The sequence below is a fragment of the Phalangium opilio genome, unplaced genomic scaffold, assembly GCF_054372755.1.
Source record: "Phalangium opilio isolate 3A_F unplaced genomic scaffold, DU_Popi_V2 ptg000063l_1, whole genome shotgun sequence".
NCBI classification, from domain to species: domain Eukaryota; kingdom Metazoa; phylum Arthropoda; class Arachnida; order Opiliones; family Phalangiidae; genus Phalangium; species Phalangium opilio.
Window position 1 is genome coordinate 802,710 of NW_028324180.1, and position 25,417 is coordinate 828,126.

The 25,417-nt window shown below is 38.4% G+C and overlaps 4 protein-coding genes across 5 annotated transcripts; 1 reads left to right on the forward strand and 3 right to left on the reverse strand.

Moving 5' to 3' along the window:
• Positions 1–5,435: 5,435 nt before the first annotated feature.
• LOC149662114 (uncharacterized) lies at positions 5,436–9,308 on the reverse strand. Its single transcript, XM_089842276.1, has 4 exons — positions 8,159–9,308; positions 6,732–7,897; positions 6,096–6,684; positions 5,436–6,028 (listed from the first exon to the last, which is right to left on the reverse strand). Exons 1-4 carry the CDS (start codon positions 9,306–9,308, stop codon positions 5,436–5,438), a joined length of 3,498 nt encoding a protein of 1,165 aa, XP_089698402.1.
• Positions 9,309–9,425: 117 nt separating this feature from the next.
• LOC149662115 (uncharacterized) lies at positions 9,426–10,775 on the reverse strand. The gene has a single exon (XM_089842277.1). It carries the CDS (start codon positions 10,773–10,775, stop codon positions 9,426–9,428), a length of 1,350 nt encoding a protein of 449 aa, XP_089698403.1.
• A 533-nt stretch (positions 10,776–11,308) lies between these two features.
• On the forward strand, positions 11,309–13,597 carry LOC149662116 (uncharacterized). The gene is made up of 4 exons (XM_089842231.1): positions 11,309–11,696; positions 11,763–11,912; positions 11,978–12,130; positions 12,222–13,597. Exons 1-4 carry the CDS (start codon positions 11,468–11,470, stop codon positions 13,577–13,579), a joined length of 1,890 nt encoding a protein of 629 aa, XP_089698357.1. The 5' UTR covers positions 11,309–11,467; the 3' UTR covers positions 13,580–13,597.
• Positions 13,598–13,873: 276 nt separating this feature from the next.
• Positions 13,874–16,588, reverse strand: LOC149662117 (uncharacterized). 2 transcript variants are annotated; one of them, XM_089842230.1, is made up of 3 exons: positions 16,068–16,588; positions 15,066–15,999; positions 14,876–15,007 (listed from the first exon to the last, which is right to left on the reverse strand). In XM_089842230.1, the coding sequence occupies exons 1-3, from the start codon at positions 16,470–16,472 to the stop codon at positions 15,003–15,005; spliced, it is 1,344 nt and encodes a 447-aa protein (XP_089698356.1). In that variant the 5' UTR covers positions 16,473–16,588; the 3' UTR covers positions 14,876–15,002. The 2 variants fall into 2 exon arrangements, with proteins under 2 accessions (XP_089698355.1, XP_089698356.1); XM_089842229.1 differs by having other exon boundaries at positions 13,874–15,999.
• Between the last annotated feature and the right edge of the window lie 8,829 nt (positions 16,589–25,417).

The following is a 25,417-nucleotide window of genomic DNA, read 5'->3' on the forward strand; positions in this document are numbered from 1 at the left end:
ATAGAACTGTCATATACGATTACAACTAGAAGATTATGGACATTATGGAAATAACTAGAATTATGGAAAGGGATAAATTCACCAAGGATCTCTTTCGTGGTGTTTTCGCCGCGGATATGTTACCTAAAACTGTGAAATCTTTCCCTTCCCTATATATCGTGAATACGGGAATGTCGGATACCAACGGAGAACATTGGACTGTTATCTACTTTTCTAGTAACAAAAATACCGAGTTCTTTGATAGTTTTGGGAACCCACCGGACATGTTTCAATTCAACGATTTCGTAGAAAGAAATAGTGTTACCGTAACTTTTAATTCAAAACAATTTCAAGGAAATACCAGTCGGATATGTGGCGGGTACTGTATTTATTTTTCACTGTATAGATGTAGAGGTATTAAAATGTATGATATTTGCTTAAAATTTGTAAAAGATAAGAATTTCAATGATAAAATGATATCGGAATTTATGTACAAGAGATTTTCAATAAATTTTTTTAAATTTAAATGTGTGTTTTTCTTCTTCAAATGGCGCGCGAATTTATCTAGGGTAAGGATATGTTTCTAGTATGAAACGAAGCAGACTATAGAGAATGCCAATTTCCCAAAACAGTGCAAGAAAGAGGAAAGACATTGTAAAGACCATATAAAGACTATATTACAGCGACTAACTAAAATACAACTTAAGCCTTGGCCGTAAATAACGTCGAAAAACTTACTTTAAATGATATTAAAACCTCTATTAACTGGAATTATTTACCTGAATTACTTTTCTAGACTAAAATTCCGCCTGATAACGAAGTAATTCTTATTAAGGATGCTATAGTTAATTAGAAAATACGTATAAAGTTGTTCAAGCTCGGATGAAATACCATTGCCAGGTTTTCCATTTCTTTGCATATGTTTCCTTCGTCTCGGTTTTCGTCGATGGACATGGTTTGAAACTAGTTGTGGTTGACCCAAAACATTCTACCTACGTCTATTTATACACTGGGCAATTTCACCTTGAAATGTGACGAGGAGAATGTTTTAAAGTTAATAACTCTCGATTTTGGAGGTAGATACTGTCTAGTGACACTTGAAGTAACGATTTAATCTAATTAATCAGAATCAAGTGTTGGTTGGGTTAGTTAGATAAAGTAAAATCCTACCAAAACTTGTGGTAATATCAATGAAATCAGTTGAGACTAACGTGAGATCAAGGTAGCGGGTTACTTTTCTAGACGGTCGCCACTTTTCAAGATGGAGACAGACGGACCGCGAGTAGATTTTTCCATATTAGGCTCTTCGCAACAGAACACGAAAAACATTCTGTTCAAATACAGGAAAATATTTCGCTATTCCAATGAAAATTGAGCAGTCATTGAACCATCTACGTTGTCCATATTTATTAATAGACTACTCGAATGAGTCACTGAGCAGCACGCTGTTTCGCCCATTGTGAAAAAGTGACTAAAACGAAACTAAACGACCCCCTCCGCAACCCTCCTTTACTCTCGTCTGTGATTGGAGCAGCGGTGCTTTTCTCGCGAAGGCGCGAAATTTTTGGCCTAGCCGCGAGAAATTTGTATCTTCGCGAGGTGATGACGCGAAGTAACGAAAACCCAATGCGGACAGTAGCCCCTGATCTTGCAAGCTAGCAAAGCGAAGACGTGCCAGTCTAGACAGGCCTATAAAGAATAATTTACAATCCATACAAAAGTAGATTCCGCACGTTGTCTTAATTATCAGATTAACAGGTTTATTTTTGCCTTATGTAGGCCTATACACCCTCGTTATAGCCGAGCAGGGCATCGAAAATAAAGAATAGATATAATAAATAGAATAAAAAGGCACAACTATATTTTGTGACAATATTTATAATATTGTATTTACAATTTGTATAATCACTTGATATAGAACAAAAACCAAAAAAATTAACTTGGCTTCACTCCGACGAATCTTCCCCCGACGATTAATTTTCAAACGATTGAGGCGAACCCATGGCCGATTTTGAAGTTTGTCTTGACGTCTCGGGAATCCTATATGTTAAGGGAAAACTTTCTTGATCCGAATGATACAGTAATAAAAATATACCGCATTCGCTGGTCCTCCTTCACTCGTCCATGGGGGAGAAGAGCTGGTGAGAAGCTGGTGCTTCTCAATTTCGTTCCAATCACCGTAAAACGGGGACTGCCAGATTAACGAAAACATAAATGAAATTAATAAAGAAGTAAATTCTCTGAAAATTCCACGTGAAATATACCTTGTGGGGCATTTTCCCGTATATCTCCACTCCTTTCCGCCATTTTTCAACTATTCATAAGAGAGACGAAAAAATTTTAACTGATGTAATTGGCACAATGCCAATACTTCCGAGGGACCCCCTTTAAGCTAACTTACTTTGGCTTTTTCCCAAGAAAAAAGCGGGATCTTGGGCTGCCTCTCTGGGCTCATTAATGCCCGCTCCTCGCGCCAAGTCAGGACCCTCCTCCTCTTCTTGGGTCTGGGGTGGAGGTTGGAGCCGAAGCTGGCGCCGGAACTGGGGCTCGAGCTTTGGACGGAGCTGGCGCTGGCTCTGGGGCTCGGGCTCTGTCTGGCGCTGGCTCTGGGGCTCGGGCTCTGTCTGGCGCTGGCTCTGGGGCTCGAGCTTTGGACGGAGCTGGCGCTGGCTCTGGGGCTCGGGCTCTGTCTGGCGCTGGCTCTGGGGCTCGGGCTCTGTCTGGCGCTGGCTCTGGGGCTCGGGCTCTGTCTGGCGCTGGTTCTGGGGCTCGGGCTCTGTCTGGCGGTGGCTCTGGGGCTCGGGCTCTGTCTGGCGGTGGCTCTGGGGCTCGGGCTCTGTCTGGCGCTGGCTCTGGGGCTCGAGCTCTGTCTGGCGCTGGCTCTGGGGCTCGGTCTGGCGCTGGCTCTTGGGCTCGGGCTCTGTCTGGCGCTGGCTCTTGGGCTCGGGCTCTTCTGGCGCTGGCTCTGGGTCTCGGGCTCTGTCTGGCGCTGGCTCTGGGTCTCGGGCTCTGTCTGGCGCTGGCTCTAGGGCTCGGGCTCTGTCTGGCGCTGGCTCTAGGGCTCGATGTCCGATTTGGATTATCGAGACTTGGGATAAAAAGTTCCCAATTTATCCCCCACCTAGCATAATTTATGACTGATTTATGTATCAATCAATAAAATTTTCCTTAAATTTTAAAGGAACATTGGACATTTTGGCCTTTTTCATATAAGTTTTTACATTTTTAGGCGGTGAATTGGGCTCCTATCCAAATTTATTTGGGCTGGTTTCAGACTTGCGGTTTTTTTAGTTGGGCTATAAATTGGGCTTTTTTTAACAATTTGGGCGGGACACAAAAAATATTTTCTGGCAGCCCTGTTTCTGAAGCAAATGCTTCATCGGATGGAAAAATTAACTTATCAAGGTATTATTTCACAGAAGTTTTAAAATCTACTGTCATTGTAAAATTCATTCTCTTTATAGATAACTCTAATGTATCTATTAGAAACTGTGCTGTTGCCATGCTTGGTGGATACATTGTCAAGGTAGCGGAAGAACGCACGGATTGCTGGAAGTGTTTAGTAAAACTGTTTCAACCAGTTTCAAATTCACCACTCTGGACTTCAATTTCTGCACAGGATAAATGTGGTCTTAAGTATCCATCCAGATTATAGATATGTTTGCTAGTCATTATAACTGACTTCGTCCAGTCTTCTCTTCCCTACTTTCGCAAGCCATTACTATGTGATTGTGATGGATATGCCAAATTTACAGAACTTTTGCTAGAAAAGTACTTAAGACCACTTTTTAATAATGACGCAGAAGATGTAACTGATAGGAAAGAGAAGTTTAAGAAGTTAATTTCCCTTGCAGCGCATTTTCATCGTCCTCACTTTCTGCCTCCGAGAATATGGTTTGTGGCTCTTTCGCCTTTTTACAAGCCTTCCATTACTTTTCAACTTCTTTTGAAACCGAGAGTTTCTCGTGATATTCTTTCATGTCTTTCAACACTGAAAGCGAGTTTTCGAAAGCATCGGCGTAGGTTTCAAACCCGCCCAATAACTCAGTTTCGTCACGCCACGGTTTGAAGAGGATCAGTAGAGCGTGACAATACTTTTCTTTCTCCTTCTTCGGGTCGTGAATAAGTTCTCTATTATGCAGGGCTTAATTCTCTTTCTCATGAAAGCCAGATTGTTTTTCAACACGATTACACTCGCATTTTTCTCGACACCCTCAGAGTGCTAAGCAAAATCGTAAAACTGACCAAATTCCCGCAAACTCAGATTTTCCAAGCTGTCGGGAAGATTCGGATACTTGTCGTCGACGAACCCTTTTTGGCATGCGTTTTGAAAGGTTCCTAAAGACGTTACATCCCCATTCGTGCCCGGTACGCTTCGCAGTGGAACATTTTAATTATTCTAAAACCAATGGCGGCAAATTTAATAGGGACAGTAAGATTTTTAATCGTGGTTTTGCGAAGTAATACAATATCAAGTGTACTTTTGTCAACCATCGTATTGTCCTTTCTCATAGTTCAGGGCATGATCAGTGTTACTCCCCAATTTCTCTCTCTAGTTTCTAACAGTGGCTAGAGACTATTTGATATGGCACGTCACAACGATATATAAATTTGTAAATTCTTAGTAGCACAAAAGGAAAAAGAATCCAATTTTTTTTCTATTTTGGTTTGAAATAAATAAACTCATGATAGTAGTTATAACGAACTAAAAGTCAAGGCAAGGTAATGAGCAGCAAAATGAGAGGAAAGTTTGCTTCAAGTTAGCAGAGTGAGATGGTAGTGACAATAGTAATCTGGAATTTTGTTCGTTCAAATCTTAATATATCATGAAAAATTCAAGTGAGGAGGCGGAACTACCTTGAAAGATTGATTTTATCAGAATAACCCTCCTTCAATACCTTCAACCTGTTCCACCTTTAACACGTCAGGAGAAGAAATCCCAACGTAACAGAAATCAAGCTCTAACGAAAAAACTTAATCGCCTTACAAACAAGCAACGCCTAGATCCAATTAACGAAATTTTCCCCGTGTTCGTGATTGTGTTCCCGAATGTAATTGAGGCGAGAGGATATCAAAACAAAACTTTTATTGACAGTAGAATTAGCTTGAAATTATCATAGATTGGAATATTTTTCACTTTTAAATTTACTGAGTCGAACGAAAGAGGTATTTATCGATTGGCGTCTTGATCGCGACTGAAAAACTTTTACATTGTATTTTTGTTGCTAGGGAATTTTTACCTGAGTCATTTTATAGCCCCCGGGCATGCTAGTGCCAGGAGGGTTTCTTAAGCCCCTGTTGGGCGTGGATATTTGACGTGATATATGAACTATAGGACTGGTTTACAGTGGTTCGACAATAACAATTTTTAGAGTTAAAGCTTTAGGTTAGAGTAGGCCTGAACATTCCGCCCACCTTGAAATGTCCATTTCAAAATAAAACAATTAGAGTTTGAATTATTCTAAAGGAAGTTTGCAAAGTTTTTGAACTGGTCGCTTTAGTTCTTTATCCGTGCTAGTTTTCACGGTAACAACGCGCACTAATCCATCTGGTCCTGGATGTAAGTGGCTAATTCGGCCCATCCTCCACTTGGTAGGAGGTTGGTTCTCATATTTTAGCAGAACAAGGTCGTTTACCGCCAAGTTGTTTTTAACGGCAGCCCATTTGGGTCTTTGTTGAAGTCTTGACAAATATTCATTTCGCCATCGTTTCCAAAAGTGTTGTAACAATTGTTGGCTAAGTTGCCACCTTGATAAACGATTGATTTTTTCGCCGGAAAGGTCCGGCTCTGGTATGGCTGTAAGTGCTTCGCCAATTAAGAAATGCCCTGGGGTCAAGGCATTGAGATCATTTGGGTCAGAGCTTAAAGCCATTAGAGGTCTCGAATTTAGACACGCTTCTATTTGGCATAGGAGCGTCTGCATCTCTTCATATGTTAGGTTAACGTTGCCGATCACCTTTTTTAAATGAAATTGGACGGATTTCACTCCAGCCTCCCAGAGGCCTCCCATGTGTGGAGCCGCTGGGGGGTTGAAGTGCCAGTTGATGCCTTCATTTGCAAACCATCCTGCTACTTCATTGTTGTAAGGGGTACTTTTGACCTATGAAGGTAGTACCGCAATCGCTATACATATCGCTGCATAACCCTCGTCGGGCGACGAATCTCTTTAATGCTGCTAGAAAGGCAGCAGTCGACATATCGCTGATAAGCTCTAAGTGGATGGCTCTCGTTGTAAAGCATACAAATATCGCTAAATAGGCTTTAAACATTTTGTGTCCGCGGCCCTTGATTACCCGTAGTAGGAAGGGACCCGCGTAATCCACTCCACATTTTTGGAATGGTCTTGCTTTATTAACTCTAGCAGGGGGCAGATCTCCCATCATTTGTTGCACTGTAGATGCCCTTTGACGAGTACATCTTACGCAGTTCTTGATCTGATATCGGACAGCATCTCGGACGCCAGGTATCCAAAATCGTCGAAGCAATCCAGTTATAACCAACTGAGATCCTCCATGGAAGCTTTTTTGATGCTCATGGTTGATGATCAGTTTAGTGAGGTCACTATTTTTTGGTAGAATAGCTGGATGAGCTTGATTCGGAGGTAGATTTGCATGACGTAGTCTGCCGCCAATCGGAGTACACCATTTTGCCCGATGTACGGTTGCAAGGATAAAATCTTGGTTTTCGCAGGAATGGACTGTTTTCTATTTAGTTGATTGAATTCTTTTGGATAATGTTCCATTTGAATCACTTTTATCCAGTGATAAAGGGCGCTGTCCAGTTCCTCGGCAGTCAAAGGTCCATGCTTGCGACTTAATTTTTTTTTGCATGGTTTTGCATTGTGGATGAAGCGAAACATAACCGCTGTGACTCGTACAAGTGTTGTCAGGCTCGAATATGAGGAAATTAACTTGCAGTCGTATTGACATGAAGTGGTGTAGACTTTTATCCTTCGCTCCTCTAGTAAGCATTCTGGGGACTCTTCGACCACTAGAGTAGGTCCTGGAGTTGCTTTGTTAATGAATTCAGGTCCATGCCACCATAATGAATGTGATTGTAATTCCGATGCTGATATGCCTCGTGAAGCGCAATCAGCGGGATTAGAAGTCCCTGGCACGTGATTCCATACAGCAGTAGGTAGCCTTTCTTGTATCTGTGCTACTCGGTTAGCGATAAATGTCTTCCATCGATACGGGGGAGAGCGTAACCAAGCAAGGACATTTTGTGAGTCAGACCAACAATTGATCACGTGTGCCAACGTTGTACCAGGCAGTGACTCTTTAATTAGAGTAATGAGTTTGGCTAGTAGTAATGCAGAGCAGAGCTCCAGTCTTTGTACATCCACAGTCTTCGTTGGAGCTACTTTTGTTTTCGCTGCGATTAGCTGGACTTTGACTTCTCCAAGGATATTTGTCGTTTTCATATAGACCGCTGCTGAATAAGCTTTTTCAGATGCGTCACAGAATCCTTCTAGACTTGACAGCGTGACTTCAGTTTGCGAGATGTGGCGAGGAATTCTAATGTTTTCGATGGTTGCCAAATCATTCCGGAAAGCCTGCCATCTGTAGACTTGCATGTCTGGTAGTGCGTCATCCCAGTCCAACTTTTGTTTCCAAATGTCCTGGATTAGTATCTTGGCCCTAATTGTAACTGGGGCAATCAATCCAAGTGGGTCAAAGATTTTTGCGGTATCCGATAAAATTGTTCTCTTGCTGATGATATTTCTCTCCGGGGTTGACGTTACCTCATAGAAAAATTCGTCAGTAGCTAGTTTCCAGTGTAACCCGAGGGTGGTTATGGAGGCTTCCTTATCAGATAGTAAAGGGACTGGAATTTCTCGTTTTTCTGGCGCTATGGACTCAAGGAGCTTCGGTTCGTTAGACGCCCATTTTCTAATGTCCGTACCAGCACTGTCAGCTTTTTCCAGGAGTTGTGATTTGTAGTGTTCAAATCCGGGGTAAATAATTAGTCGGGATAATTATACACTTAAGATTTATTCTACATTTAATAAAGGTTGGTTATTACATAGTTCAGGATGGGAGTAACGCGATTAGGTTACCATCCAGAGCCGGGGAGAGAGCGAGAGTGATTTCCCGTCGGGAGGTAAGCTCTAGCCTTTTATTAGTGAGACTAGCGCCATCTACATCTTGTATGGAATAGTTTACATGTGAATATGACGTGATTGTAACTGTAAAGCGTCCTTGATTGTGTCGGCTTCAGACAGTAAATCATCCATGGCAAAATCTTTGGTTAATTTTTCGGCGGCTAAAGGTAGACTATCTTTGACTTCGATGGCTAGTTGCTGCAGTACTTTCGTTGCAAGATAGGAAGCGGATGCCGTGCCATAGGTGACCGTTAGTAACCTATAGTTTTGAATAGGTTCTTCTGGATTCGGTCGCCATACTATTCTTTGAACTTCGGTGTCCTTTGGTTGTACCCAAATCTGACGGTACATTTTTGCTATATCTGCTTTTATGGCAATAGCATGTATTCGGAATCGTATCAGAATATTAACTAAGTCATCCTGTAGCTTAGGTCCTACTAACAGAATGTCATTTAGTGATACACCATTAGAGGTTTTGGCTGAAGCATCAAAGACTACGCGAGTCTTCGTCGTGCTGCTTTTTTCATTTTGAACATCCAAATGAGGAATATAGCAAGTTGTTGAGGCATTATCCACGTCTTCTTGGGATTCTACCAGCTTCATGTGACCGAGACGTAAATATTCAGCCATAAATTTCTTATACTCAGTATACCGTTCTGGTTTATTTTGTAACCGCTTTTCCAATGCCTTGAATCTCCGAACTGCTATGCTCCTAGATTCTCCCAAGGTTTCTGGGGAATGCTTGAAAGGAATACTGACAATGTATTTGCCATTTGAATCTCTGGTATGGGTTTCTGCAAAGAGCTTTTCGCACTGTTCTTCGTCTGGCGTTAGTAGTCTTCTTGAGGGTATGTCCTCTAGTTCCCAAAACTTTTTGAGTTGCTCGTCGATTGAGCAATGGTGACTAGTGATCTCAGATGAAGGGGTGGCACTTTTTGCGGCACCAGATATTGCCCATCCGAATACTGTTTTGAACGCCCCTGGTTGGTTATTTGAACCTTTGTGTATCCCTTCTAGTACTATTTCGAGATAGACATCAGCGCCCAGCAGAAGGTCTACTTCTCTTGGGACATGGAAATTAGGATCAGGAAGTTTTAAGCCTTTGATGTGCTCCCAAGAGCTGAAATTGACCTTCATCTTAGGAATTTCTTTAGTTAACTTCTTGAGAACTAATGCTTCGATCTTGATGGATAGTTGGTCATCGTACAATGATGAAATCTCCATATTGATTTTACTGAGTGCAGCGTTATCGCTTGAAGCTCCTATGCCACTAATTGAGGTATTAGTGTTCTTTTGGGGCAGCTTCAGCCGCTTTGCACAGGCTTCGGTAACAAAACTGGCTTATGAAGCCCAATCTAGTAAGGCTCTAATTTGATGAAAATGGCCGTTTCTATCCTTGACTACAACTCGGGCGGTTGATAGAAGGACTTGTGCAATGCTGTTTGCCTCTCGGGAAATATGAGATACGACTTCATGCTCAAAGCTAATAGGTGAGGTGCTTGTTTCTCTTTTAGTTATCGGAGAAGGATGATGAAGCAAAGTGTTGTGTTTCTTGTCACACTTTTGACAATTCTGGGACTTGCAATCAGGGCTAGCATGGTCAGGTCGTAAGCAATTGAAACAGAGTGCTTTCTTCTTAACAAGGTCCCAACGATCGGTAATTGATGCTTTGGCGAACGTGGGGCACCTGTAGATTGAGTGGCCTTGGTGGCAAATGATGCATCCGCGAGTACCCCTGGTAGTTCCAACATGTGTTAGTGTAGTCTTCCTTGGCTGGCTAGACGTTTTGCTTTTGGTGGTGGTAGGGGTAGCTTGAGCTGCTGCAAGAGCTCGTGCTCTTTGTTCAAGAAAGGTTCTTAGATCGTCAAACGAAGGATTGGCTGTTCCACTTAATGTTAGTTCCCATTGACGTCTCGATTCAGGATCAAGTTTTTCTTTTACGATATAGATCAAGATGGAATTCCAGTGATCGACAGGTTCGTTCAAGACTTTCAGCGCGCGGATGCATTCCGACGTGGTGTCAATTAAGTTACGCAGCTCTGTAGCTGATTCCCGAGCCACTCGGGATTGTTCAAACAACGCTTTCAAATGAGCATCAATAATTTCGCGTGTGTTATTGTAGCGATTTAACAGAATGCTCCAGGCCTCGGGGTAGTTGGCGTCCGTAGTTGGAAAGGATTTGATAAGAAGCGCAGCTTCGTCTTTTATTGATGACTTCAAATATTGAAATTTCCTAGCCGGCGTTAATTTTTGATTATTATGCACCGTTGCGACGTAGAGATCATGGAAGGATAACCACTTTAAGTAATTTCCTCCAAATGTTGGCAAGTCTAATTTTGGTAACCTTATGTCATCACTTGGTGTGCTTGTTTGTGTTACCGTTACTACACTCGCAGCTGCCGCGGCGGCTAGACTCTGATTCAGAGTGCTTAAGAAATATATTTGTAGATCTTCTAGTCTTTTCACTAGCGCGTTATATTCATCCTCGTGTGATGAAAAATCATCGGGTGGACAACTGCCCACTATATCTTGATGTAAATCATCCAAATCTGTCGTTAGTTTATCAGTTTTGTCAAGATATAGTTTTAAAGCGGCTTCGTTTAGCGGTTGAATATCTGCTCCCGCGACTACCGATTCAATTCTCGTAATTTGGCCCTTAATTGACCGTCTCTTTTTTAATAAAGGATCCATACTTGAGTTACTATAAAATGGAAAAGTTTTTCTTAGAATTCCGTTTAGGATGGCAAAAAGGCAGCTAGAGGACGAAGGTTTACAAACGACGATAAGCAAACCTGTCTTGCCTTATACTACCAGGGGCCGAGAATTTTTAGGCAGCGAAGTAAAGTTTTCTTCCTACAGGCCTATCGCACTATGAGCTTGTGGTTGCAGAACGTCCCTAGTAGCCCAGGCTTGCAAAAAGAAATGCTTGACATCTTGCGCCTAAAGTTGAACACTATGACAGAAGAAGAGAAACTGACTGTTCTTACTTTTGATGAGATGGCCCTGAAAGAGTGCCTTCAATATGATAGTGCTTCTGAAAAAGTTGAGGGGTTTGTGGATTTGGGCTCAGAAAGAACATACCAAAATGCCAATCACGCTACTGTTTTCATTCTCTCTGGGGTCACACACTACTGGAGGCAGCCCCTTTCATACTACTTCGTTAAGGATTCTATTAAAAAAGACATACTTTACGATATCCTTACTGAAACCATAGAAACCTTAATAGGGACTTGGCTAGCATACGAAAGCATACGTCACATTAGTAATTTAGCGCCATCAGTGGCTCGTTTATAAACCAAAAAAATCACTTCGCGACACGGACGCCATTATGGTATGGTTTTCCTTGGCCGAAACACGCGAGATAGCATTGTGAAGTGAAAAACATGGTTCAAATATGTTGCGTTAAAGGATGTAAGAGCACATCCGGTAGTTTAAATGAAAACGGGGGTAAAGTTACATTTCATAGAATCCCACGCGTAATATTGAATCAATGCCAAAAAACGAAAACTTTATCGGAAGTTCGAAATAGACAGTGGATTACTAGGCTAAGGCTTAGTGTTGGTCTCGCCCGCAGAGAACACCTAAGAGTGTGTTCTAACCACTTTTTCTCAGGTAATGCTCATGTTTAATTTACCATAACAGTATAGTTACGTATAAGTTATGAAATATTATTTTAAGGGCGCCCGGCTAAACTATTTGACGAATGTAATCCTGATTGGGCCCCATGTAAGTGTTTGAATATTAAATATTCAAGAGGGGATGAAGAAAAGCTTTTGCGGAAAGCAAATCGTTATAACCGAAGAATTAGCCGTTTGAAATCGATAAAAAGTGAGTTGAGACTGTTTGTGGAACTAGTAACCAACTTAGTTTCGTTTTTCTAATTTTCGTTTCAGGCAATCAATCTTCACATCTTATTTCGGAGGAATCTATTGTTAAGTCACATCGTGAATGTACTTCGACAGTACCTTCAGTTAACAATGATTCATTAGTAATGACCATTGACGAAATAGAAACGTTAGTTACCGAGGAACCAGAAATTTTACTTGGTGAGGAAACAAAATGTCTAGATCTGATAGTTAACGAGTGATTGGGAATGAGAAGGCTTGGCTACTTTATGATTACAAATACTTCACTTAGATTCAGGAAAAAGTGTGGAATCGTCGATTAATGATACATCTGTCACATTGAACACTACCAGCTTTGAAGATTCAGGGGTATTATCTGACGAATCACTAGATATCTCTTTAGACGTAAAAAAGCAAACTGGGATTAAAGAAGATTACAACAGGCAAATACAAGGAAAACGTCCACAAATGAAGAGTGTTTATGTACAGACTGAATATCTTTTTTCTGTTAATTTTGCAACACAAACAGAGCAAAGAAGTGAAGATGCGAACACACAAACATTTGCTAGAGTGTGTGATTCAGTTCATTTAGAAAGTGCTATGATTGAAAAAGAAGGTGCTAAAACATTAATTAATGAATTAAGAGAAAAATTAGTGGAGAAGGAAAACCTTATTTTGAGTTACCAAAATGAAATGCAAGAAAAAGTAACTAACTTAAACGCCATATATGATGAGTTAAAAATGAAAAGTTTTTCGGAGTATTGCTTTGCGGGTAACAATGAAAAAGTTAAATTTTACACAGGTTTAGAATCCTACGAATATCTAATAGAAATTTTTGATGAAGTTAAAAGTTATCTATTTCAAAATTCGAAACTTTCAACTTTTCAACAATTGATTCTAACTCTGATGAAGTTGAGGCTAGGTTTGAAGAACAGGGACTTAGCTTATCGTTTTTACGTATCAGAAAGGACAGCGGGAAGGGTTTTCTACAATACCTTGGATGCTTTATCAAAACGCCTGGCTAGATACATTTATTGGCCCGAAAGGCACATTTTGCGAGCAACAATGCCTATGTGCTTTCGCGAACATTTTGATTCAAATGTTGCCGTAATAATTGATTGCTTTGAAATATTTACGGAAAAGCCATCTAGTGTAGTGGGACAGGCAGAAACCTGGTCTAATTACAAGCATCACAACACAGTCAAATATCTTATTGGTATTACTCCTCAAGGAACTGTCGCTTTTTTATCAAAAGGGTGGGGAGGTCGCGTTAGCGATAAGCATCTTACGGAAAACTGTAATTTCCTAGAAAAGTTGTTGCCAGGAGATATAGTTTTAGCAGATAGAGGCTTTAACATCCAGGATTCAGTTGGTCTTTACTATGCTACGGTAAAATTGCCAGCCTTCACCAAAAATAAGGCTCAATTAGATCCAAAAGCTATAGAAGATACAAGGAAAATAGCTAATGTTCGTATTCATGTCGAAAGAGTAATTGGTCATCTACGTCAAAAATTTTCTATTTTGCATAACAAAATACCGGTTGAACTTCTGCATGGTGCCCCAGAGGAGGATTTAGCAAGCATTGATAAAATAACTGTAGTTGCGTGTGCCCTTGTAAATCTTTGCCCGTCGGTTGTTCCATTAGAATAATTAAGTTTTTTAATTAAATTTTTAATTAAAAAAAGAACCATAAATGTACTCTTGATTTTCAAAAAATCAAAATAAGATAATAATTTTTGAAAACAAATAAGATAATAATTTTTGAAAACAAATAAGATAATAATTTTTGAAAACAAATAAGATAATAATTTTTGAAAACAAATAAGATAATAATTTTTGAAAACAAATGGAAATTTATTTTTCTCAATAAAAACAACCAGAACCATTATTTACAAAGAGTGTAATTAAAAACCATAAATGACTTTATCGTCTACGTTTTTTACATGGTTGATGAGTTTTACTGCAATCAGGGCAGTACCATTTTTTTTTCTTGGGCGGAATTACTATTTTCAAGCATTTAATATGGAACCATTGTATTTTACAATTTTCATTATCACATCCGATCATTTTTGATCCGTCATCTCTTCCTCTACAAAAGCACCATATTTCATACTTATCTTGTTTTTGATTATAATCTATTTTTTAGGGCTGAGAATGTTTGAGTTGTTTATTTTATCTACTGTATGAGTTTGAACATTATTGGTAATTTTATAAGTTGGACTTAAAATATTATTTGATGGACTTGTTATGGTTGAACTGGAATGGTTTTTATTTTGGTGGATGATGGATTTTTTGGGAATTTTCCCTTTACTAGTGATCGGGATTGTATCACAGTTTTTGAGTGGTTTTTGAACGATGCCTTGACTAGTGATTGGGATTGTATCACAGTTTTTTAGTGGGCTTTGAACGATGCCTTGACTAGTGATTGGGATTGTATCACATTTTTTTAGTGGGTTTTGAACGATGCCTTGACTAGTGATTGGGATTGTATCACAGTTTTTGAGTGGTTTTTGAACGATGCCTTGACTAGTGATTGGGATTGTATCACAGTTTTTTAGTGGGCTTTGAACGATGCCTTGACTCGTGATTGGGATTGTATCACATTTTTTTAGTGGGTTTTGAACGATGCCTTGACTAGTGATTGGGATTGTATCACAGTTTTTGAGAGGTTTGTGAATGATGCCTTGACTTGTAGTGTCTTCAAGGGGTTTTGTTTCACATGTATTAGAAAGGCTGCCTTGAGGTTGTTTAGTGTAGCCTGATGTACACTGAGTGTTTGTAGTTTTAAGTGCTGCTCGAGAAAAAAATTTTCCTAATAATTCCGGAAATATGGCTACTTTGAAAAATGTTTCACTCTTTTGAACGTTTGATTTCCAAAATTGTGTATCTGGAAGAATTCTTTCTACGTGGCAATCAATTTTTGTCCAAACGCAAAAATCAGCATAAAGGGCATCAGCGAGAAATATTTGAGCTTGAACTTGGTAATAGTAAGCATGATTCTTCCGCAATCTGTGCCCTGCATCCGTAAGCTCCAAACATGAATTACTAGATTTTTCCTTGAAAGATTTACTTCTTAAACTGAAAGGACACTTGACTTCGAGAACTCCTTTACCGCAACAGTTACAAAAAATCATACCATCAGGAGATGCTCCTAGATAAGGGTAACTTTTATTCAGGATCAAACCAGAGGACAACATCGCAAAATTAACGTGCTTATTCTGTGTTAGCTCAATATAAATCTTTTTAGCTTCTTCTTCTTTTTCCAAACCCCATTTGGTGGCTTCAGTGGAGAAACAGCGACTAGCTGGATAGCATATATCTTTTAATAAAGAAATGGAAGGAATGGATGCATTGGAACAGCAAGCACGTTTGAAATTCGATGCAGTTATCCTTCCTGCACGTTGACGTTGCCAAAGTTGGCTTTTTGACTGTAGTTTTGTCTCGCGTTCAACTCTAGCGATTTGGTGCTCTTCGAGATCAATATTTATTTTTTCGCTCTCAATCAACAGTTCATTGAATGTAAGCACTTCGTTTTGTTCTGAATACAGATCTGGCAAATAAATTGGATATTTCTTGTTTAGACATTTCGGTATGAAATTTTTGTAAAAATCTGGCAGAATGCGGAATATTGCAGCTCTGGAATCCTTTTCAAAAAGTCTTTGATTTCTTGAATTAAATTCTACCAAATCCATGCTTGGAATTTCCTTTTGCTTCTTAATATTGCTTTTTGAATTAATCGAATTTAAATTTGTACCACTTATTGCACATTCTAAAGTTTGGTCTAGAAGCTTTTGTTTTGCTTTGGCGGAGTTCAAATTTAAGTCTACCACTGGACCGTAGTTCACTTCTTTCATAGTAGGGACCTTCCAGTACGCTAACTTCCCAGTGACGGTTGCCACTTCCCTGTAGCGGACCGCATACTCCACATAAAACAGAAGAGCAGCAACATGAGTGCAACACTCATCCAGTCCAGCCATACACGTACAATGACCAGACTGGATGACACCATCCTTATTAGAGATTATCCACGTTTTCAGTGGAGTCTCGCGCAATCTTTGCGAATGTAAAACCTAAAAAAAATAGAGCTGTTGCTTTGTTTTTTGTATATATATAGCTATAAAAAGAACTTGAAACTTACCCTGCATTTCACCACAACGTTCTTTGACTTATCAATTACTTTAATTGCGACATTTTGCACAAAACCACAAACAAATTGATTATAAGCGTCCAAGCTTTTATAGTTTTTTAATTGCGCATGTGTGAATGCAGAAATTCCCGAAATTAAATAGTTATAAATATCAGGGAAGGCAATCGGCGGTAGATATTCAAAGTTAGAGCTTAGGCCTTGGTCTTGGTTTTTAACGACACATTTACACTCGCTTTTTTTTAATTTATACGGGTCTAAGCCATCTATGTGTGATATTTTTTGTAAATACCGACTTTTCAATTCAAGGGATAGAGATTCAAAGTAGTTTTTAGTGGAAACTTTAGATCCTAGCTTTGACTTTTCCGCTTTATCCATGATAAGGATGGAAAAAAACATACCATAATGGCCGACGTAAATAAAAGTATAAAAATATAGGTGGCGTTCCTTTTCAAAATACGTTTTAGATGACGTCAATATTTCAAACCCCCTTTTTTCCCCTCTACTGCCAAGTCCCTATTGAAATTGGATTTAAGGTAAAAATTGTCATATCAGACCAGGTAAAAATAATCAAGCGGTCTTTAAGAGGTTAAAGATCACGGAAGAAACTCCATACGCTATATTTAGGAACCAAAAGGTTTTTTTCACACTAGATACCCACACTTGTTAAAATGTTTGAGAAACATGCTTATTCTATGAGAGCGGTAGCCACGTAGGGAATCTAAACAAAAAATACAAAATTTTAAGAACAATTTTCGATGGCAATGAGGTATTAGTCTTGAAATATGTTCATTGTTTTAAAAGTAAATTTTTTCTTTCCCTTTACGAAAGTACTCAAAATTGAAAATCAAAAATTTAAATCTTTAGCCATGCCTACTGACGATGATTTTCGACCTAAAAAATCCACCACCCCTTTTCCTTCATAAACAACCACAAAGATTTGTTTATAATCTAAACCAAGCCAACACGGGGCTACAAAGAATACCCTCATCCATAGCAGTTTTGAAATCTAAATAGTTTTGGTGTACTATAGGCAATTTCATTATCGTTGCACATGTATTAGCCATAGGGAACTTGCTTGCAGTACCGACACTTTCGATAATTTCGTGTAAAAACTCCAAAGTTGGTTCTGTGGGAAAACCAAGTGGAGGCTCGCTCTCTGCCCCGGTAGTGAAAATTAATATATCTGCCAGTGACACACCAGCCTCCCCGTCTTCTACGTCAATCAGATAATCACGCCAATATCCAACGGCTTTATTTTCTAAAGCAAAACGATTACCCCCACATTCAGAAAACTGAATTTTAAACATTGAGTTTAACTTTGCTCTAGTTATTTCGACAGTTTCATCATGTGTCATGATACATCGAAAGGACTCGGGGAAATTTTTAAGGGCCTCCAAAACTCCTAATTTAGATAACCCTTCTTAAAATTTGTTTAGATTCCCTACGTGGCGACCGAGAACTAGATAGTGAGTTATGTCTTTCAGTTGCGCATCCTGCTCCGTCATGTTAAGTATAGGTCTCTCGCACCCAGTCAGAAATCTGATATCACTTAACCCTTCTAAAACTTGTAAAAGATCATCCACGCTTTCTGCATTTTTTATAGCAAGGACCCTTTCTCTTAGACTTTAGTCTACAATGTTACATGGTTCGACATTTACAGTAGCCGGCTCATTGAACAAACTCTCAAAAATCCAAGGTGCCAGACATTGAGGACCTGGTCCACCATGAACAATTGATAGAGCGATCGCAAATCCAGCGAAGTAGTACATGTTGTTCGAGACTGCCCCAGCATGCATATTCAAAGTCTTAAATTTTGGAGGACCTTCAAACACGTACGACGTCATAACTTCGTTCATTAATAATCTGAAAAATTCTCGCGAAGGTCCGCCAATGTCGGCCGCACCCTCTCCTAGGCCACTAGTATCAGTGAAAACTACGTTAATCCGACCAGATGGATCAAATGACTTCCTTTGAAATGCTCTAAGGGCTCCATCAAGAACATTGGTTCGATTTACATTGATATCATTGATTTTTAAATGTGATATCTTTGAATTTCAACCCGAAAGAATATCTTTTAACGCTATCGGCGAGTCTTCAAAAGCCTCATTGTTGTCAAATGATCCAGTACTTGTGAAATTCGTCGTTAAGTCGCTTGAAACGGGCGTCGTTTAGTCGCTTGAAACGGGCGTCGTTAAATCGCTTGAAACGGGCGTCGTTAAGTCGCTTGAAACGGGCGTTGTTAAGTCCCTTGTAGCAACAGTTTCACTATAACCTAGGTTTAGGATACGAAAAAATTCAACTTTAGTAATAATATCATCCTATCACTATTGCTCAAGTTCAACCAGAGATGGCAACGACCGTATTTTTCGAGATAAGGTGTACTTCAGCAGCTTTCCTAAAGGAGCTGTTCAGTAGCGTGGTTGCAACAAACCAACCCATCTAGTACAACAAGCCAGATCATAAGACAAATTAAAGGAATCTCATTTTCATAGTTTGTCTTAATACTTGCTTTGAAAATGAATCTCTATCATTTGTCAAAACTAAAAACTACGTGATAAAGAGGTCACTTAAACGGCCAATCACAAGCTACCGTAAGTCGGCGGTCAAATCCTTAACTTCTACTTTTCATCATACATTCATGGCAAGGGGCAGAAATAATAGGTAATATCTAAGGAAGAGATATCCACACTAAGCCTTTGGCTTGTTTACATGTGGGCCTTTTTACAATACATAGAGTGGCAGTGGCTAGCCCTTATGCTAATCGACAGCGCCCTACACTAACTATTACCGTCGTTAACTTAAGCAATTTTAAGGCAGATTTTTGAAAAACAGATGGGTACGCCCACAATAAACAACATCGTGTGCATATGGTTACAGAATTATGGTTTCTTCAGACGAGAGCAGCAAGAAATTCCGGTTTCTTTAAAAACATAAATGTCCGACCGCTCTAATAATTTCCGGTTCGCTCAAATGTCCGACCCCACGATTAAAAACGAGGCGAAGGAAAAATACAACTACAGCGCTTGGTCAAACTAATACCACGTCGTTTCTATGTGATTTGGTAAAAAAGGCTGATTGGTCAGCGGGGAGGGTATGCAATGGGTAAACAACCCTCCAAAATCCCCCTTTGAATTGAAATTTCCGCTTTTATTCTTACCTAATAATGGTATCTCTGGTAATTCATCGTCTGAATTTCCATTATTCTCGGAAAATGAATCACTTCCATCGGTTTCTAACAACTTAATGCTGATTTTAGGACGAACATAAAAAGTTGATTTTCCCCAGCATCTGTGTACCATGTCGCCATTCAGAGTTGATCCCGGGGAAATGTTGGGTTTAACTAACGAAGATGCTGAAGGCCGAAGTAATTCAATTCTGCAATGAGAAGTTATAATTTACCAAGGTGTCCATTATACATATGGACTCAAAGCTATGGGGCCTTAAATGGATTATGAATTATAAATACTAAACCGTAAGTGAATTTACTTACTCGTCTTTTGTTTCTAATTTTCCGGGGAATAGTTTGATAACTTCCTCGTGAAGCCTTTCTGAATCCCAGTCTTTACGGAATTCGACGGCAGATACAACACAACCGCGCTTATACAAATTGGTTTTAAATCCACCCCTCGGAACGGTGTTGCATTTTCTTTTCGGTATTAATGTCACATTCATGGTGAAAGTGGGATGCGATTCTGGTGCAGATTTGGACCTGTTATTAATATAAGAAATAAACCATAAATACTTTCTACCGCACTAGTAGTGTACTGGTCTCAGTAGGGGCATGACAAAGAGTGCAAAACATCCTTGGAAACACCGTCACTCCCCTTTACACCGAGGGACTAATCACTCTCAGATTATCTGTACGTCGATTACAGATTGTGTGATCATTTTCGCATTGTTGTGGTTTTAAATAAAGGGTAATCAGCAGTTCATTTCGAATAATACAAGATTTTGATAGACATTAATAGTTTAAAATCACCTTACTCAGCCTAGTAAATCATTTTACTCAGCCTAGTAAATCATTTTTGTTTGAAAATCGTAAATATTTCAAAACAAAACTAAAAAATCTAAAAATCCCGCGTTGTGACGTCATAAAGGTTTTGTCTTATCTGGCGCAATTCGAAGTTTGGCGCGAATCGCATTTCAATTCATTAGAAAAGCTCGCGAGGCTCCTCCAGAGCGTGTATTAGGCTTAGCGAAAGTGATTATTAGCATAGGGGGAATGACTGTGTCAGAGTTCTGAACACTAAATTTCAAAGACAAACGTGATCTCCTGAACCACAACAAAATTATTGTGACGTCATAAGTATAAGTTTTGGTCCAACTAATTTTTTAAACCTTCAATTTTTAAATATTTTTCAAAACATAGCTCTATTTTTAATACTCTTTCTGAAAATAATGGTTTCAATCCATTATTTAATTATGAATTGAACTGCTACTATTCCTTTAACCGAATTACATACGAAATGAAAAATTTATGAAAAATATAACAATTGCTACGCCTTACGTATTTTTACAGTTGGTTCTTGATGTTTTAAGTCATTAAATATTTTAGGGAAGTTTAGGGATCATTGCCAAGTCCCTGTTAGCCTTAAAAGGATAGTGAAGCAGGCAAACAAGTTATTTTTAATCGATTAAGCCTGTTAAAATTAGTCAAAAATGTCTTGATTAGAATCAAGACCTAAAAAGTATCGATAAGACTGAGGTTATCACTTGTCTGAAGGATCAGATATTAATTTTTCTTTTTAATTCAAACATAAATGCATGATTAAGAAAAAACAACGTTCCATTACCGTTTTCCGTTGAAATAAATTATTTTACTGGTAATCAATTTCAAAAATTTACTTATCTCGGCTTTTCGACCACAATTCCATTCCCCGATTCTGCCAAATTTGGGACTATGGCACTACTACTACTACTACTACGGCCCCAGTGAAACTAATAGCCTCATCGTATATATACGTTGTGGCTAAAAACAGTTGAATGCATCAAACTGAAAACACGGGTCAGGGGGTATTACTCTTCTTTCTGTATTACATCGAGCGAAGAGGAATAGCAAGGCATGAGCGACCCAGGAAATTTCCCAGCGGATTCCAAAATAACCGAGTTTAGGGGACCACTATATGAGAACCAAAAATGAATAACCTATTCGATAACAATAGTGCAGTTGGCGAAAAATTGGGAGTTACCACAAATGAAGAAAACAATGAAGCAAACTAAAAGACATCAAATTTATTATCAGAACAACAAAGGTTTGCGTAGTAAGGTCGACACATTTCTTAACAATACAATAGCAGCGAAATTTGACATAATTTGTATATCTGAAACTTGGTTAAACAACACTCACAGCAGTACCGATTACTTACCAAATGATTATATGTAGTCCACCGCCATGACCGAGAAACCCCGAACCGTGGGGGTGGATGTTTAATAGCTATCAAAAATAACCTTAAAACTATTAGGGGTAGTGACCTAGAGCACAACTTTGAAGCAGTCTGGATCGAAACACGCCTTAACAACCATGAATGCCTCTTACTTGGCTGCATATACCTACCCCCAAACACAAGTGTTGAAAGCTTCGAAGACTTAAGTAACAAGATACGAAACGAACTATGGAAATTTTCAGATGATATAATTATCGTAGGGGACTTCAATCTTCCTGGGGTAAAATGGAGCTCATGGGATACCACTTATAAGAAACAAAGCAGAGCATATCCTAGAACTTGCGCACTTGAACAACTCAAAAACCAATTGTTGTAAAAACGTACTCGATCTCTGCCTCTCAAATAATACTATTAAGTATAGCATTGCCTACCCTGACAATATTCCACTCGTTCCGCTAGATCCTTATCACCCTGTATTCACCCTGGTGTTCAATAAGGACGTAGACCATTAATAAAAACTGTCATTGTAGAGAAAGACGGGAAAGTGTAAAAGATAAGTGTAGAATATGAATTGCCTGAAGTAACAGATATTAAAATTGTCACTTTTAAAGACATGATCATAAAACATCGATTATTTGAAAAAGTTCTTATCTTAGTTTTTTCCACCAAATTTTCATTAAAGTCAAAATATTTTTCTACATTATTTACACAAGTATTTTGCTCTATATAGTAGTTCCAGATAAAAAAATGGAATCTTTTTTTAAGGGATACTGACTTGATACTAGGTTTTACTTTTGACTAACATTAAGGTTCAAATACTCCAATTTTTATATTTAAAATTGGAAATATTGCCAAGCAGAAAATTACAAAGGCCATTTGACTATGATGAAGTTATTAATGTCCAAAAGATATTTTGGGAGCTATACGTCACGTTAATTTTGATAGTTTTAAAACTTTCAAAATAACGACTACGATTTGTCAAGTTTTCAAACAGTTTTTTTTTCAACCATTTTCTGACTATTTTATTCTCCTTATAGGAACGAATACTCAAAACTTATTGAAAATTTTTGATATAAAATAAAATGTGCATGCGTACTACTTTTAAAATGATGACAAAATATTTCGACTAAAGTAATTTTGGTGAAAAAAACTAAGATAAGAACTTTTTCAAATAATCGATGTTTTATGATCATGTCTTTAAAAGTGACAATTTTAATATCTGTTACTTCAGGCAATTCATATTCTACACTTATCTTTTACACTTTCCCGTCTTTGTCTACAATGACAGTTTTTATTAATATCTGTTACTTCAGTCTTAATATTAATTCAAATTGTTCAGAAACCTTAGGAGAGTAAAAGTATTAGGGCATTGTGCTTACATTAGTCGAAGGTGAAATCTACCTTATTTTGTCACTCACTCACTCACTCACCGATCATCAAAATTCTAAGGTACTTCTAGGGGAGATAGAAACATGAAATTCAGGATTTAGTTTTCATTTATTTTATAAAGCACAGAAAAATTAAAACATCCCGATTTTTTTATAAAATTGTTCTTTAGTTCTTTATTTTAAAACTAGATGGCGCTGTCGTCTTTTCAACAGAAATAGTGTGTGTTCTTGTTGAAAGGACGTTAAGGTCGTAACTGATGCTACATTCCTATATTATGATATAGCGTACTATCTTTTTTGTATATTCTCTAGGGGTCGAAAGGGGTAATTTAGCGTAAATATGGACAAGCGTTAGCAATTATATTGGCAAACGAAGTACAGCGACAGGGTCTTGTTTTAATGAGGAATGGACGAAGACCAGAAGATGGTGGTGATTAGAAGCCAATATGTACAGACTGGTGTCCATGTGGGATGGACGAAGACCAAACATGGTGGTGTGAGAACTGAAATATAGAGTAGCCAACGGAGGGAAATACAATTTTCTAAATTTCTGTGACCTGTCAATGCGGTCCGGAAATTGGGAACACGTTTGCTCCGAAACGCAAACTGCGAACGCGGTCACGTGGGTGTAACAACGGACAGACACACAGACACACACACCCACACACACACACACATACGGGCACACGATTGACACTTGGGGACCGGTAAGGAGTGATTGACATCTGAGGACTCAATTAACTATAGTTCATTAAAAAGACGATTTCATAATTAGTTGAGCGCCGTGAAGCATATAATTAAAAACTCGCTGTGGAAAAAGAACCCAAGACATTTATATGTAGGGACCTGAAAACACACGATATTTTCACCGCATAAGTGGGGACCTTAATTCCAGATTACTTTCAAATTTCAGATATAGATGTCGCTAGGTGAAAGTCCCCACTTGTCAATGAAGTCACTAAGTGGATCTTGAAAGTGTATAATCCAAAAATGTCCCCAGATATAAGGTAGGAAGACGGTTTAGGTCCCCACTTGTAAACTTGAAATCAGCTCAAAACTTAAGTGTTAAGCCTTTAAAAGGTCCGATTACCTAAATTTCATTATAATAATCAATATTTAAACTATAAAATTAAAATATACATGAAATTAGAATATGTGTGTTTAAAAGACCCCACTTGTCTGTTGAAATGACGGTGAAGGTCCCCACTTGTAAATTTATCGAGTGTGAAAAATGAAATTGAAATACTTGATTGAACCATATAGGCTTTGCACTAATTCAAAACCTAATAATTTATACACAAATGTGCCCAGATATAAGGTTGGAAGACGGTTTAGGTCCCCACTTGTAAACCTGAAATCAGCTCAAAACTTAAGTGTTAAGCATTAAAATGGTCCGAATAACTAAATTTCATTATAATAATCAGTATTTAAACTATAAAATTAAAATATACATGAAATTTATGAAATTTGAAAATTTGTGTTTAAAAGACCCCACTTGTCTGTTGAAATGACTGTGAAGGTCCCCACTTGTCAATTTATCGAGTGTGAAAAATGAAATTGAAATACCTGATGGAGCCATATAGGCTTCGACACTAATACAAAATCTAATAATTTATACACAAATGTCCCCAGATATAAGGTTGGAAGACGGTTTAGGTCCCCACTTGTAAATCTGAAATCAGCTCAAAACTTAAGTGTTAAGCCTTTAAAAGGTCCGATTACCTAAATTTCATTATAATAATCAATATTTAAACTATAAAATTAAAATATACATGAAATTAGAAAATATGTGTTTAAAAGACCCCACTTGTCTGTTGAAATGACGGTGAAGGTCCCCACTTGTAAATTTATCAAGTGTGAAAAATGAAATTGAAACACTTGATTGAACCATATATGCTTTAACACTAATTTAAAACCTAATAGTTTATACACAAATGTCCCCAGATATAAGGTTGGAAGACGGTTTAGGTCCCCACTTGTAAACCTGAAATCAGCTCAAAACTTAAGTGTTAAGCCTTAAAATGGTCCGATTAACTAAATTTCATTATAATAATCAGTATTTAAACTATAAAATTAAAATATACATGAAATTAGACAATGTGTGTTTAAAAGACCCCACTTGTCTGTTGAAATGACGGTGAAGGTCCCCACTTGTAAATTTATCGAGTGTGAAAAATGAAACTGAAATGCTTGATTGAACCATATAGGCTTTAACACTAATTTAAAACCTAATAGTTTATACACAAATGTCCCCAGATATAAGGTTGGAAGACGGTTTAGGTCCCCACTTGTAAATCTGAAATCAGCTCAAAACTTAAGTGTTAAGCCTTTAAAAGGTCCGATTACCTAAATTTCATTATAATAATCAATATTTAAACTATAAAATTAAAATATACATGAAATTTATGAAAATTGAAAATGTGTGTTTAAAAGACCCCACTTGTCTGTTGAAATGACTGTGAAGGTCCCCACTTGTCAATTTATCGAGTGTGAAAAATGAAATTGAAATACCTGATGGAGCCATATAGGCTTCGACACTAATTCAAAATCTAATAATTTATACACAAAT

Bases quoted from the DNA above. Each gene is read 5' to 3' on its own strand.
- LOC149662114 (XM_089842276.1), bottom strand. From the start codon at position 9,308: ATGGAGATTTCATCATTGTACGATGACCAACTATCCATCAAGATCGAA. The intron at 7,898-8,158 runs GTCATATTCACA...TCCTGGAAAAAG, and splicing joins CGCTTTACAGTTACAATCAC to CTGACAGTGCTGGTACGGAC. The intron at 6,029-6,095 runs GTACTACCTTCA...TTGCAAATGAAG, and splicing joins CGATATGTATAGCGATTGCG to GCATCAACTGGCACTTCAAC.
- LOC149662115 (XM_089842277.1), bottom strand. From the start codon at position 10,775: ATGGATCCTTTATTAAAAAAGAGACGGTCAATTAAGGGCCAAATTACG.
- LOC149662116 (XM_089842231.1), top strand. From the start codon at position 11,468: ATGGTTCAAATATGTTGCGTTAAAGGATGTAAGAGCACATCCGGTAGT. The intron at 11,697-11,762 runs GTAATGCTCATG...TATTATTTTAAG, and splicing joins TTCTAACCACTTTTTCTCAG to GGCGCCCGGCTAAACTATTT. The intron at 12,131-12,221 runs GTGAGGAAACAA...TACTTCACTTAG, and splicing joins GGAACCAGAAATTTTACTTG to ATTCAGGAAAAAGTGTGGAA.
- LOC149662117 (XM_089842229.1), bottom strand. From the start codon at position 16,472: ATGTTTTTTTCCATCCTTATCATGGATAAAGCGGAAAAGTCAAAGCTA. The intron at 16,000-16,067 runs GTAAGTTTCAAG...TATTTTTTTTAG, and splicing joins ACGTTGTGGTGAAATGCAGG to GTTTTACATTCGCAAAGATT.